We start from the raw sequence: 14,540 nt of genomic DNA, 5'->3' as shown, positions 1-14,540 counted from the left end.
GTGCGGACTTGTCAGTCATTAATCTGCCACAACGCAGCCTGTAATCCTTCTGACAGAGTGGAGTGGGCTTACAGCGAGCAGAGAGGATCTGAGCCCAGCCTGGAGTGGCGAACAAAAGAAGTCTGCTTTAAAATCCATAAAGGGAACATGTCCCCATAGAGAGTGTGTGCGTGTGTGTGGGGTTCGGGCACTGGAGGTAACTATTTTGTCAGCAATGCAGCTGATTTAAGAACACTGGTTTCACACTCAGAACAAAGTGGCTACACATCAGATAAAATTGGGCTTGGGGACCGCGGGGAGCGGCGAAAGACAGGCTTCGAAAAAAGATGTCTTAAGAGTCAACGTTATAAGGACAAGCGTGGAAAAAAATAAGCACGTCCCTGGGCATCAACAAGCGTGCATAATGACCGTGCACAAACGACAAATGGCCTGCGTACGGAAGCTAACACATGCTTGTGGCGTTTTTATGTGACTAAAAACATGGTGGGCTTTAGATACTGAGTTTATGGTTTATAGTTGAAGTTTATTTTCCAACATGCATACAAATCACAGTTCACCAGCAGGGCCTTCTCTGCTGGCCTAACAGAACCTGAAATCATGATCGTATTTAAAGGTAAAATCTTTTTTTTATTTACTTTCCTAAATATCTAAAATTATTATTTTTTGCCTCATGTCAAATTATGTTGCTTCCAGTGCTGTTGTTTTTTGTTTTTGTTTGTATCCAATCAGAATTCAGCTAGCTTATGTTGCCATGCTTTACCAAATCTGCCAGGGGCCTTCAGAATCAACAATGCGGGCGTCCGTGCACTGTAAGTAAATGGGGACATACAGTTGCTAGACATCTGTGATAGCCAATCAGATCAGGAGTTTTTGCCAGTAAGGCCTTGTCACGCCAAATTTCTTCACCCCAACAAAAACCTTCCCCCCCCATTTACTTCCGGGGTCATGATTAATACAGACGTTTTATTAACGCTATATCATAAAAATATAACACTATATTATAAAAATACAGACTTTTTGTTAACACTATATTATAAAAAATAAAATAAAATAAACTATTTACAAACACAAGCTATGGGATGACGCATTTACTTCCGGGGTTATGTTTCCTCACGTTTACTCTTAAGTCATCCCATAGCTTGTGTTTGTATATTGTTTTTTTAATTTTTTTAATTGTTTTAATAATATAACGCTAACAAAACGTCTGTATTTATATAGTATGACGTTATATTTTCATAATATAGCGTTAAAAAAACCTCTGCAGTAATCATGACCCCGGAAGTAAATGGGGGGGTGTGGGGGGGGGGTTTGTAGGGGGAAGAAATTTGGCGTGACAGCCTTCTAGCTGGCCTCACTTTGAAAGTGACATTTGCGTGTCCTGTAATTGGATACTCACCCGGACCGTTCGCGGATGAAATTGAGAACACATACAGTTGATAGACAGTTGCGATAGCCAATCAGATCACAAGTTGTTGACAGTAGCCTAGCTAGGTAGCCTGATGTTAATGAGCCTGTGATTGCATACTCACTTGCCATTCCAAAGTGAGTATCAGAATCAGAACAGTTTTTATTGCCATTGTTTGAGAACGGGTTCACAAACTAGGAATTTTTTGTGGTGCAAGCAATTGTGCAACATTGACATACTTGCCAGACCTCCGATTTCGGGAGGTGTGACCCAAACAGTGGACCAAATCCATAGCTGACGCTAATATGACCGGTAATAAGTCCGTAGGGATGATTGATCTGATGTTCAGTAGCTCTTCCGGGTGTAGGAGCACGCGGACACACAATTTACGCACAAAAACAAACAAAACAGAGCGCACGAGAGCACCGAGGCAGCCGTGATCGGCGCCATGATGATCAAAGAAGTATCCATTCATAAGTTTCAATTTAGCAGGAAGCGTTAAGTGTTGTGCCGTAGCCAGATCGGGATAGCAGAGTAGAACAAAGCGTTGATTAAGTGGCAGATATACAGTATAGTTGTGTGACGAGTTTCCTGCCGTCATCGTGTGGGGTGCAGTGCCGATCGATACAAGACGCATCATAGCAGGTTTGACTTGTGTTTATTCTTTCAACAAACATTATGACTACACAGTCTGTCGCGCCAATTTCTGGCTTGCTGGCTCTTCCTGGTCGTTGCGGCACACCTTTCTGTGTCCGGGGGCTGCGTCTGCTGCGGGGGCTCATCTTTCTCTCGGGGCGGTTTAGCTCGGTTGGTAGAGTGGCCGTGCCAGCAACTTGAGGGTTGCAGGTTCGATTCCTGCTTCCGCCATCCTAGTCACTGCCGTTGTTTCCTTGGGCAAGACACTTTACCCACCTGCTTCCAGTGCCACCCACACTGGTTTAAATGTAACTTAGATATTGGGTTTCACTATGTAAAGCGCTTTGAGTCACTTGAGAAAAAGCGCTATATAAATATAATTTACTTCACCTCACTTCACTCCTACTTCTGCCACGATTGCTCCTCCCTCGCCCTTTTTATGCTGAAGCAGAAGATGTAATGATTGAGCGCAGGTGTGTTGTGTATGCACCTGACGCTGATGGCTACAGTGTCGCTCCAGGCGTGCCCTGCCTGTCCGCTCTGCTGCATGCCCTGCCTCCTGGCCGCCATCTTGGTCAGGACAACCGTTTGCCCTGTCCCGCTGTCGGCTCGTCGGCTCCGCCTCTCCACAAGCTGCAAATCCATTTTCAAGAAGGATATTTAAAGAGAAACTACATCTTGTGAGACGATGTCGGCCAACCCCGGGAACTAGCTCAGCTGTTCTGATGATCAAATCAACGAGGGCTACCACTGGCTTGTACAGCATCGAATAGGTTCTATAAATTGTGAGTTCAAATATTTCATTTTTTCATTTTTAATATGTTTTTTGCAATTAAAATTTTGGCATTACCACATGAGATATGTTTGAATTGATTTTTAAATGTGCTACAAAATAACCTGTTTTGTACACTATTGATGTGGTTCAATACGGAGTGGTGCGTAAATGTGTTCCTGTCACAACCAGAACAGGACTCTGAACACACATGCACGATTTTCAGAAACAGATATTTATTTAGACAAGGGAAGGGGTCCAAAACGGGAGAAACAAAACAGGCTATCAAAAACAGAACCAACCTGACCTCTAAACTAACAAATATATCAATAACTCAAAAACGCTCCGTCTACGGAGGGAAAAAGGGGCTATGAACAAAAACTACTAAGTATAACAAAACGTGCTCCAACGGAGGTAATGCTAAGAAGCTAATCTTACCTGAGAAAACTTATAAATCAAAATACTCCCATGGATCCAAAAAGGTACAAGAAACCTGGCTATGGCTGTGGACAATGCAATGGCAAAGGAACGCTGGAGGTACGCACGAGAAGATAGGAAACACTATGGCACAGGACAGAAGGAAGAGGGTGGGTAACACAGGTGGACACAATCAGGCAATCAGGAGAGACATCAGACAAGTGAAACAGGAGGAAGAGCAAAATAAAACAGGAAATGACAAGACAACATGAAACCAGACGAAACCCAGACAAGACTTTGCCTAGGTGTGTCAGTTCTTGTATAGTATTCCTCCAGCAATTGTCATGTAATGACATCAGTTATGGTATTTTGAGAGGTAATTATTAAAGTCGGAGTAGGCGGGAAACACACGGCCCGTCACTGCAATTTACAATCCCTCCAAGGGTTAGACAACATACCAGAAAATCTACAGTACTCGCTCTTACGACCTGATGCAAAAGCAGACCTGGCTAGATTCATGCCCTGGCAGAACAACTCCTTGCCTACTGCGCCCCAGAAAAGACTTACTCCAGAATCCCGCCACAGAAACAACTATATTTTATATTATATTATTTTATTATATATTGCAACAAGAGCAGAGGGGGAAAAATAACAAAATGAATAAATTAAATACAGTCTATAAATACCAATCTACATTTTACAAATCTTTCATCGCAGGATTTTAAAACCCATCCATCCATCCATTTCTACCGCTTATTCTCTTCTGGGGTCGCAGCGGGCGCTGGTGCCTATCTCAGCTACAATCGGGCGAAAGGCGCTCTACACCCTGGACAAGTCGCCACCACATCACAGGGCCAACACAGATAGACAGACAACATTCACACTCACACTCACACACTAGGGACCATTTAATGTTGCCAATCAACCTATCCCCAGGTGCATGTCTTTGGAAGTGGGAGGAAGCCGGAGTACCCGGAGGGAACCCATGCAGTCACGGGGAGAACATGCAAACTCCACACAGAAAGATCCCGAGCCTGGGATTGAACCCAGGACTGCAAGACCTTCGTATTGTGAGGCAGACGCACTAACGCCTCTACCGCCGTGAAGCCTTAGATTTTAAAACCATACATAAAAAATCCCTGAAGAAAGCTAACAAAAAAAAAAACTTGATCGAGGGATCCCCTTCATCCATCCATTTTCTACCGCTTATTCCCTTTTGGGGTCGCGGGGAGTGCTGGCGCCTATCTCAGCCACAATCGGGCGGGGGATAAAAAAAAATCAAATTTTACTCACAAGTTTGGTTTTATATCATCCTTATAACATCTGAACAGTTATGATGACACTAGTTTTGTATTAACATCTTAGCTTACTACATTTTCCAAATAGCTTGCCTATCATAGTCATTTTTATTATCATGACTTTATTTATATTGTGTTTTGATATTGTACATTTATATTGGCCTTTTATATTAGGTGTGATTTCTGATATTTTAACTGTGTTGTGAAGCATTTTGTGACTTTTTGTCCGTGAAAACTGCTATACAAATACATGTTACAGTTTAAAAATTATATTTATATATATATCTGAGATTTTCAATTCAAGAGTTTAATTACCTGAAGCCATAATCATCAAAATTATATCAAAAGAAGGTTTGAAAAATCTTGAGTTGCATGTTTTGAGTCTTCCATCCATCCATCTTCTACCGCTTGTCCCTTTTGAGGTCACGGGGGGTGCTGGAGCCTATCTCAGCTTCATTCGGGCGGAAGGCGGGGTACACCCTGGACAAGTCGCCACCTCATCACAGGGCCAACACAGATAGACAGACAACACTCACACTCACATTCACACACTAGGGACCATTTAGTGTTGCCAACCATCCATCCTAAAGTGCATGTTTTCTTTTTGAAGTGGGTGGAAGCCAGAGTACCTGGAGGGAACCCACTCATTCACGGAGAGAACATGCAAACTCCACACAGAAAGATCCCGAGCCCAGGATTGAATTTAGGACAACTCAGGACCTTCGTATTGTGAGGCAAAGGCAATAACCCTTGTTACACCGGGCTGCCCTGTTTTGAGCCTATGTCATTTAATAGTTTCACATTGCAAATAGAATTGCTGGAATTAACAAGCCTTTGCACGGTATTCTCATTGTTTGAGCTTCAGCTGTGCGGGTAATGCAAACACAGCACTGTTAGGATTGAGACGTGTTCATTTCTACACAATCAGCCAAGTTTTGGAGTGGCTCAAGAAGGCAATGCTTAGCCCGAGCAATAAGGGACACAAAGCAACTTTTAAAGCCGAAAGAAACCAAAACAAATGTTGAGGGACTACTCCTATCATAAATATTGCAATTCAAACTGCCTGCACCGCATGACTCATTAATGATGCTGATAAACAGGACTCTAAGTCACACATGAGAGGATCATCTCGCGTTGTAACTTCAATCGGCGCTTTTGTACTACCTTTCCATGCACTAAATTAGACTGATTTCTTAAATAGTTTGTTATTTTTGTATTTTCACACTTATGTGTGAAGTCCAAGTGTTCATGCACACTCTCTGATGCGACTATTGATTATACGTCATGTGCCTCCCGTATACTGGGATGCGCTTATTTCATTTTAGCGAGGATAACTGAATCAACTTTTCCGGTTGACCTACGCCAGGAGTCGGCAACCCGCGGCTCTGGTTTCATCTGAACACATGACATTCTCCCAATCCTCTGCTGTGTATCCATGTATCCATTTTGGTATAAACTCAACTCGTGTTGGAAGGAAGAAGAATACTGAGTTGCATCCCAAGAACACCATACCTCCTGTGAAGCATGGGGGTGGAAACATCATGCTTTGGGGCTGTTTTTCTGGACGATTGATCCGTGTTAAGGAAAGAATGAATGGGGCCATGTATCGTGAGATTTTGAGCCAAAACCTCCTTCCATCAGTGAGAGCTTTGAATGGTTGACCAAATACTTATTTTCCACCATAAATTACAAACAAATTCTTTGAAATTCCTACAATGTGAATTCCTGGATTTTTTTTTCACATTCTGTCTCTCACAGTTGAAGTGTACCTATGATGAAAATTACAGACCTCTGTCATCATTTTAAGTGGGAGAACTTGCACAATCGGTGGCTGACTAAATACTTTTTGCCCCACTGTAGCAGTGACATAATCAGTGAAAACAGGTGCGAGACATGAGGACAGGGGAAAACTAATGAGTTGCTATGGTAACAAAACAAACCAGGAAGTACAAAAACAGGAACTGAGTGTCCAAAAAACAAAAACAACATGACTAAAACAAAACATGATCACAGACATGACAGAGCCCCTCCCTTAAGGAAAGACACGAGATGTCCAGAAAAATGAAAAAAAAAACAATGATCAATAATCATGGGAGGGCGGGAGGGGGACACGGCGGTGGGTCGCCAGACCACATGTCCTTGTATCCACCGGGGCACAGCTAGGTGGCGGTGACGAGGTCGGCGCCCTTGGCGTGGCGGACGACCATGTAGCGGCCATATCCCTGGCCGACGAGGAGGGGGACGTGTCTGTTATTAGAACAGAAAGAGACCGCTTAAATAGCAGTGACGTAATCAGTGAAAACAGGTGCGAGACATGAGGCCAGAGGAAAACTAATGAGTTGCTATGGTAACAAAACAAACCAGGAAGTGCAAAAACAGGAACTGAGTGTCCCAAAAACAAAAACATGACTAAAACAAAACATGTTCACAGACATGACAGCTGTATGTGTTATGGTTAAACAGGGGAGTTGACGGCAACTGACACCAGGAAAATTATAGCTCTCTGTATATATATATATATATATATATATATATATATATATATATATATATATATATACTTATATATGTATACATATATATATATATATATATATATGTATGTATATATATATATATATATATATATATATTTATATATAGAACATATATAATAATAATAATCAAACAACGCTCAATATACTAAATAATAAACTAAAGAAATGGAGTGTGACAAAATCCAAGAGTGTATGTGGTATGTGGCTATGTGTGTGATTAGCTGAAGTGTGTGTGTCCAAGTGTTGAACTAGAGACGAGAAAATCCAGGGGAGAGAGAAGACTGCAGGTCCGAGTCCAAAGCCAGGGAAGTCAATGACCGAGGGAGGCAGTCAGAGTCCAGAGAGAGATATGAGGAAAAGTGAGACGGACAGCTAACTTACCAGGCGACAGAGGGTACTGCGGGGGCGACACAAGAAAACACATTGAGAACACGGGATGATCGCTTACTGTACGCCAACTGAAGACTATACTCCGGCGCCGCAATGCGGGTTGTGCAAGCTTATGAAGGTAGCTCGTTCATCCAATGCAGGTGCGCTGATTACAGATCTCCTGCAGCCGTGCGGAGGTGCGCCCGCTGCGGAGAAGAAACGCCAGTTCACTGGAGCGCACAGACGGATGAGCGGCGTTGGCAGGAGTCTGAGCCGTAACAGTATGAGGCTTATTTAGAGCCAAAATATTAAGAGAAATCGGACTAATGGACACGTACTGACTGAATGAAGGACAAATTAACTTTCACAAACATAAGGACCTTCATTATTGGAGGATGAATGAAATATGGAATGAACTGTCAATGTTAAATCAAAATGATGAGAGCCACAAAACATTAGAGAGACTTTTCCAGACATTGTTTGTGATATAAAGTTTCCTTGAAGGTGGAGAGACAAGGAAATACATTTGTGCACATGCTTCATGGTAACTTTTGGAGCGGCAAAGATCTAAAGAAGCAGTGGGCAGATTTGGGATGAAGGCCCAGACTGAATCCGAAGTCGGAGGTGGTTTGGGAAGATTCTGTAAAAATGTTCTAAATGCTCACAAATGGAGCTTTGTAAAGTATACGTCCTGGGAGAATTATTGCTGTGTTCTTCACAGTTTTGACCCACAATTACTCAACAACCCAAACGAACCCTGTATCAACCAATTAATCACATCAAGACGCAACTAAAAATACATGCCAGATATCGTAGTTTGTACCTCGCAAAGAGAAATTCCCCATCGGTTCAAAGATACTGGACGAGCCAGGACACCTCTAGCATCGTGTGATGCAGTTTGCAAGCTGTGTGCATTAAAAAAGGATCAGTGAATCTTATTACAAAACATGACTGTGGAGGGAGGTGTGGCCAGCGCTGCCTGTAGGAGCAAAGGTCACCGCCTCTGTCCATGGTGCTGAGGACAGAGCACCATCAGACCAGGGCGTGGCAGTGCCAACGGCAGGACACAGCTGAACAGGTGATTAGATTTCCCAGGTGGAACAAGTTGTCTCATCACATGTTGTCTTTAACAGTAACGGTCGGGAACAGCACGGAGAGGAAGGACTTGGAGAGTTGGAGAGACTTTTGAGTGACTGAAAAGTCAAAATAGCGAAATATCATATTACGCCTATACTGGCTCACCTGCACTGGCTTCCTGTGCACTTAAGATGTGACTTTAAGGTTCTATTACTTACGTATAAAATACTACACGGTCTAGCTCCATCCTATCCTGATGATTGTATTGCATCATATGTCCCAGCAAGAAATCTGCGAGAAATCTGGCTTATTAGTGATTCCCAGAGCCCCAAAAAATGTCTGCGCGCTATAGAACATTTTCTATTGGGGCTCGGGTACTCTGGAATACCCTCCCGGTAACAGTTAGAGATGCTACCTAAGTAGAAGCATTTAAGTCCCATCTTAAAACTAATTTGTATACTCAAGCCTTTAAATAGACCCCCCTTTTAGACCAGTTGATCTGCCGTCTCTTTTCTTTTCTCTTCTGCCTCCTTCTCCCTTGTGGAGGGGGTAGGGGTGGGGGGTTGGTGGGGGGGCTCAGGTCATGGATGAAGTGCTGGCTGTCCAGAGTCGGGACCCAGGGTGAACCGCTCGCCCGTGCATCGGTTGGGGACATCTCTGCGCTGCTGACCCGTCTCCGCTCGGGATGGTCTCCTGCTGGCCCCACTATGGACTGGACTCTCACTATTATGTTAGATCCAATCGACGTTTGTTGCATCCGGTCTCCCCTAGAAGGGGGGTCACCCACATCTGCGGTCCTCTCTAAGGTTTCTCGTAGTCATTCATATTGACGTCCCACTGGGTTGTGAGTTTTCCCTTGCCCTTAGGTGGGCTCTGAACCCAGGATGTTGTTGTGGATTGTGCAGCCCTTTGAGACACTTGTGATTTAGTGCTGTATAAATAAACATTGATTGATTGATTGATTGATTGTTCCTATGGTCACCTTTGTGTGTTGTTCATCTATTAATGACCAACTTTGAGTGGTTGTCTGTCTATCTGTGTTGGCCATGCGATGAGGTGGAGACTTGTCTAGGGTGTACCACACCTTCCGCCTGAGTGTAGCTGGGATAGGCTCCAGCACCCCTGCGAGCCCAAGACGGACAGGGGGTAGACAATGGATGGATGGACTTTGCAATAGTGTGTCTGCAGACCCGGAGCTGCATATTCAGGCTCGCACTTGTATACCCGCACGTTCAACGTTCAGACCCCTTATGGTTTTTTGACAGTGCCACCTACTGGTTGAATGTGAAATTGCAACTGCACACCAGCACTCCACTTACCAAAATCCAAATAAAATATCAAAATGTAATTGTAACGCTTGGAAAACGTTTTAAAGCCTTTGTATTAAACAGCTTACAATGAAATAGATTAAATAGTTTCAAATATTTTTTGCACAAGCTGAACTTTTGCCACTGTAGCACCCACACCCTCCACTCTGTTGCAAGTCTCAAGTTGTATGTTGTAATATGCATACGTGCTTTGCTATGGAGTTTTTCACCCACTCCAGACTGGGCCCACTTAGAAGCCCAGTGTAAATTGTATTTATTTACTCATCCTCCCCCAGCATTTACCTTTTTCCCATCTTTTACAGGGCGGCTTGTGGCGACCAATCAGCGTTCCTGTTCTGTAAAAATGTACTCTGTTTGTTTGTCTAATCATGAAAGGGTTTGTGCTGAAAACAAAGTTCCGTTGTACTTGTGCAATGACAATAAAGACTTACCTACCTAACTTTTCGTAAAACAGGCTTTATCGCAGTGCTCCTTCCTTCCTCAACTGCCTCTCCAGCCTCCTGCAGAACTCTTCCACTTCACTGAAAACCGACTAAAAAAATACCTACGTGAATAGAAAAGCGATCAATGTTCCTACTTTTCTCTTCTTACCTTTGATGGCCCTGACAGGAAGACTTGCTTTGCCTCCTACCACAAAATGCCATTCACTGCAGAAACGCCATATAAAAAGACCTAAAGATATGTTGAAGCAATTACATGTATTTAACTCAATACAAAAACAATTAGCACACCATTAATTTTGGCTTTGCGATTCTGTAACATGCAGATGGTTATGCTCACCTCTGGAAACAGAACTTCGCAGATGAATTTTACATCATCGGGAGTTCCGTTGTTGATGGAGTTGTGGCAAAGAGTGATTTCCGATGGGTGAAGAGGGTCTTCTTTTATTCCTCTCTATCAAAGTAAACAGGGACCAGCTTTAACTTGGATGGCTTGCCATCGAGTGTACTCTAAGAAAAAGGGTTGGGAAATAAAGTATTTAGTGTGTTGTGTGGCAAGAGCTCCCTGAAATACTGACTATACATGGCAGTTGAATTAAATACATGCATATCCTAACACTAGAAAAAAGGTAGTTACCATATTTTCCAGACTATAAGGCCCACTTAAAATCCTTTTTTGCCCCTCAAAACTTGACAGTGCACCTTATAACCCGGTGCGCCTAATGTAAAGAAAAGGTTTGGTTGAGCTAACCCGCCTGCAAGCTATTTTATTTGGTACATGGTGTAATGATAAGTGTGACCAGTAGATGGCAGTCAAACATAAGCAATAAGTGTAGGCTGCACTACGATGGCAATATGACTCAAGTAAACAACAACAAAATGTTATATGTTCCCTTGAAAATATAGAACATTAAACACATCGCTCAAAAATGTATCAAAATGTTTTAGTACAACTTTGGTAAGCTATGAAGCCGCACCGCTTGAAGTGCTTCAACATACGAGTATTATTATGGTGTGTGTATTAGGTAAGCCATATTATCTGGCGTTTTTTGTTCGCAATATTATGCAAAAGCAACTTTTCTTACCTTCTGGTCCCTGCTGATCTGTATTTGGGATCTGGATAAATCCCCGAAAAATTGCGCGCCGCCGCCTTTGGAGTCCTTGATAAACGCCGTAGTCGATAAGCTTCTTCGTTTTCTCTATCTTCTTGTTATGGGACATTCATCCTCTGTTGTTGCCATTACTAATATAAAGTAGTGTAAATTTCTTACTTATATCTGTCAATAAACTCTCCATGAAAGTGCTAAAACATACCGGTGTAGTGAGTTTACATTATTCACCCAAGGAACTTTAGTTATTACAGGAAACATTTCCGGTGTTGTTGTTTCCAGATGATAAAATGCTGCTCCGTTATTGATTTAAGTAAAGTCTGAATGTCATTAAAACAGTTAGCTACATCTTTTGACACTTCTTCCACTCCCGTCCTTGCACGCTACACCGCGACAACAAAGATGACGGGGAGAAGACGCTGCCGAAGGTGAGCCACGTAAATAAGACCGCCCACAAAACGGCTTGAAAATGATCCGTAAAAACTAATTTACGCAACATTTTGACCAAAGAACCACCATTATATGTTATGTTGACCACAAGTGTTTTCAATTTAGAAATAATAACAATAATATGACTCCTTTAATGCGCCCAAAATCCAGTGCGCCCTATATATGAATCAAGATTTAAAAAATAGACCATTCTTCTGCAGTGCGCCTTAAAATCCGGTGCGCCCTAAGGTTCGGAAAATACGGTAGTTTTGTGGTATGTGTGATACCATTTCTAAAAATAATCCCAACAAAGGGTTGTTGTGGCAGAGTGCCTTTTATTCACTGAACAGTAGTGATGAGAAAATGTAAACAATTGAAAAAAAACTACCATGAAATGCTGCTCGGCTGCTTGTGAATGCACATTAAAGTCCACCTGTGCCTTATTTTTGTAGCCTCAGCACGATCACTGACTGTTTGAAGGTGGAGTGGATTTCAGTCAAAACACTTGTTGATCATATATAGTGTTTATTGTCCATCAGCGGTGAGAATGATTTTTATCTCATGATATTTTTTCTCAAAAAAAAAAATAGTATGTTGCCACATAGAAACCAACTGTAGGGTACCACATTTATTTTTCAACATTTTTGATTAAACTTACCTCCTGGAAGGCAAACCCCTGCTTAGTCAAAATGGAAAGAGCTTACTAAAACATAGGAGATAGAAAACAAGGCAAGTGTATTGACCAATTCACATTGTTGACTGATGCCAAGGAAGATAGAAACTTATACTTTGCCATGAGCATAAATATCTGTCATTCCCACATGTCTGGCATGGAAAGCCCTAAAATGAACCAAAAGTGGACATTACTGTACAGGCAACAGTCATCTATTTTTCCACACAAATCATGTATTTATACTTACTAGCATATAATGCCAAGCTGTCCTCTATGTCCAGAGACCAGGATCAATTTGCTGAACAATTTGTCTAGAGAGCAAAAAACAAACATTGATTTACAAAAAAAAATAAAAAGTACCATAAAAGGACCGTGTGTGAGTCTACAGTATTTGCCACGCGTTAGAAATAAAATATGTTTGTAGGGGAGGCTGTTTAATTAGATACACATCGTGTTTATGGGGCGTGACCTTATTGACACAGTTTCCCCAATATGAAGTACATGTCTCCAATTTATAATTTAGAAAAGCAGTTATCTTCTCCAAGCCTGACTTAATTTTCTCGAATTTGGGATCGTTCTTTTTTAAAAAAAAAAAAAAGATCACTCCTTATATATATATATATATATATATATATATATATATATATATATATATATATATATATATATATGGATGTTCATATTCTTTAACTTTATTTCTGATTATTATTATTAATAATATATTATTATTTATTGTGTCTTTATTTAGGTACAATAGAATACAATAAAATAGAATAGAAAGTACTTTATTGATTCCCGGGGGAAATTCAGCACCACAGTTCGCTCACAATAGATACATACATAAATATCCAAATAAATATATATATGTATATATATATATATATATATATATATATATATATATATATATATATATATCCATCCATCCATCCATCCATATTCTACTGCTTATTCCCTTCGGGGTCGCAGGAGGTGCTATATATAAATCATATATTATAAATATGATATCTAATATAATATATATCATATTTAATATATAATGTTTGAATAATATAAATATATTATACACATATTCTACATTTAAGTGCAGTAAAGAATGAACATATGCATCATATTAATTGATGTATTTGCAAATACTATTTTGCTTTTCTGCTGTTTCTTTCTTTGGGGGGGTGGTATGGTTGGGATATAAACAAAAAAATATATTTTGACATTTAGGGCGGACAACAGATATAAGACATATATGTTTTTTTTCCTGGTGTACAAAATTAACCGTGCATGAACTCACAACAAATTACACACCTGCAAATCAGTGTGACTTCTGCTGTTGCCGTATCCATGATACGCCGATATGGAAAAGTTTTTATTTACACGATGAGTCCATATTTGCCAACCCTCACGGTTTTTCCGGGTGAATCCCGAATTCCAGTGCCCCTCCCGAAAATCTACCGGGGCAACCATTCTCCTTTATTGTTCTCTACAACCTGTCGTCACGTCCGATTTTCCTCCATACAAACGGCGTGTCGGCACATTCACATTATTTATGTGGCTTTTACACACACGTAAATGAATGCAAGGCATACTTGGTCAACAGCCATCTAGGTCACACTGAGGGTGGTCATATAAACAACTTTAACACTGTTACAAATATGCGCCACACTGTGAATTCACACCGAACAAGAATGACAAACACATTTGGGGAGAACATCCACACCGTAACATAAAACGTAACAAATACCCAGAACCCCTTGCAGCACTAACTCTTCCTGAATCTACAATATACACCCCCGCTACAACCAACCCCCCCAAACCCCCCACCTCAATTTTCCACCCCATCCCCCGAATTCGGAGGTCTCAGGGTTGGCAAGTATTGATGAGTCGGGTGTGTCTTGACTGGCTCGGCCGAACGCCTGAGGCCAACTCACCGAACCCCTAGGGTTCGATCGAACCCAGGTTAAGAACCACTGATCTAACGTTCGTTACGCTGTAAAATACAGTTTCGACAAAAAGTTTTATAAAGTGGAACTTACTTGCCTACTATTCATGAACA

At 41.5% G+C, this 14,540-nt stretch overlaps 1 protein-coding gene across 1 annotated transcript in view; it reads left to right on the top strand.

Moving 5' to 3' along the window:
• Positions 1-3,281: 3,281 nt before the first annotated feature.
• The window catches only part of LOC133536657 (proprotein convertase subtilisin/kexin type 5-like), a 150,718-nt gene continuing 139,459 nt past the window's right edge, over positions 3,282-14,540 (top strand). The window contains exons 1-2 of the mRNA XM_061877277.1: positions 3,282-3,350; positions 6,688-6,816. Of these exons, the coding sequence (XP_061733261.1) occupies positions 3,282-3,350; positions 6,688-6,816 (198 nt within the window). The remainder of the gene's footprint in view (positions 3,351-6,687; positions 6,817-14,540) is intronic.

This window comes from Nerophis ophidion, linkage group LG17, assembly GCF_033978795.1.
Source record: "Nerophis ophidion isolate RoL-2023_Sa linkage group LG17, RoL_Noph_v1.0, whole genome shotgun sequence".
NCBI lineage: Eukaryota > Metazoa > Chordata > Actinopteri > Syngnathiformes > Syngnathidae > Nerophis > Nerophis ophidion.
This window is presented reverse-complemented; position numbering and strand designations above follow the sequence as displayed.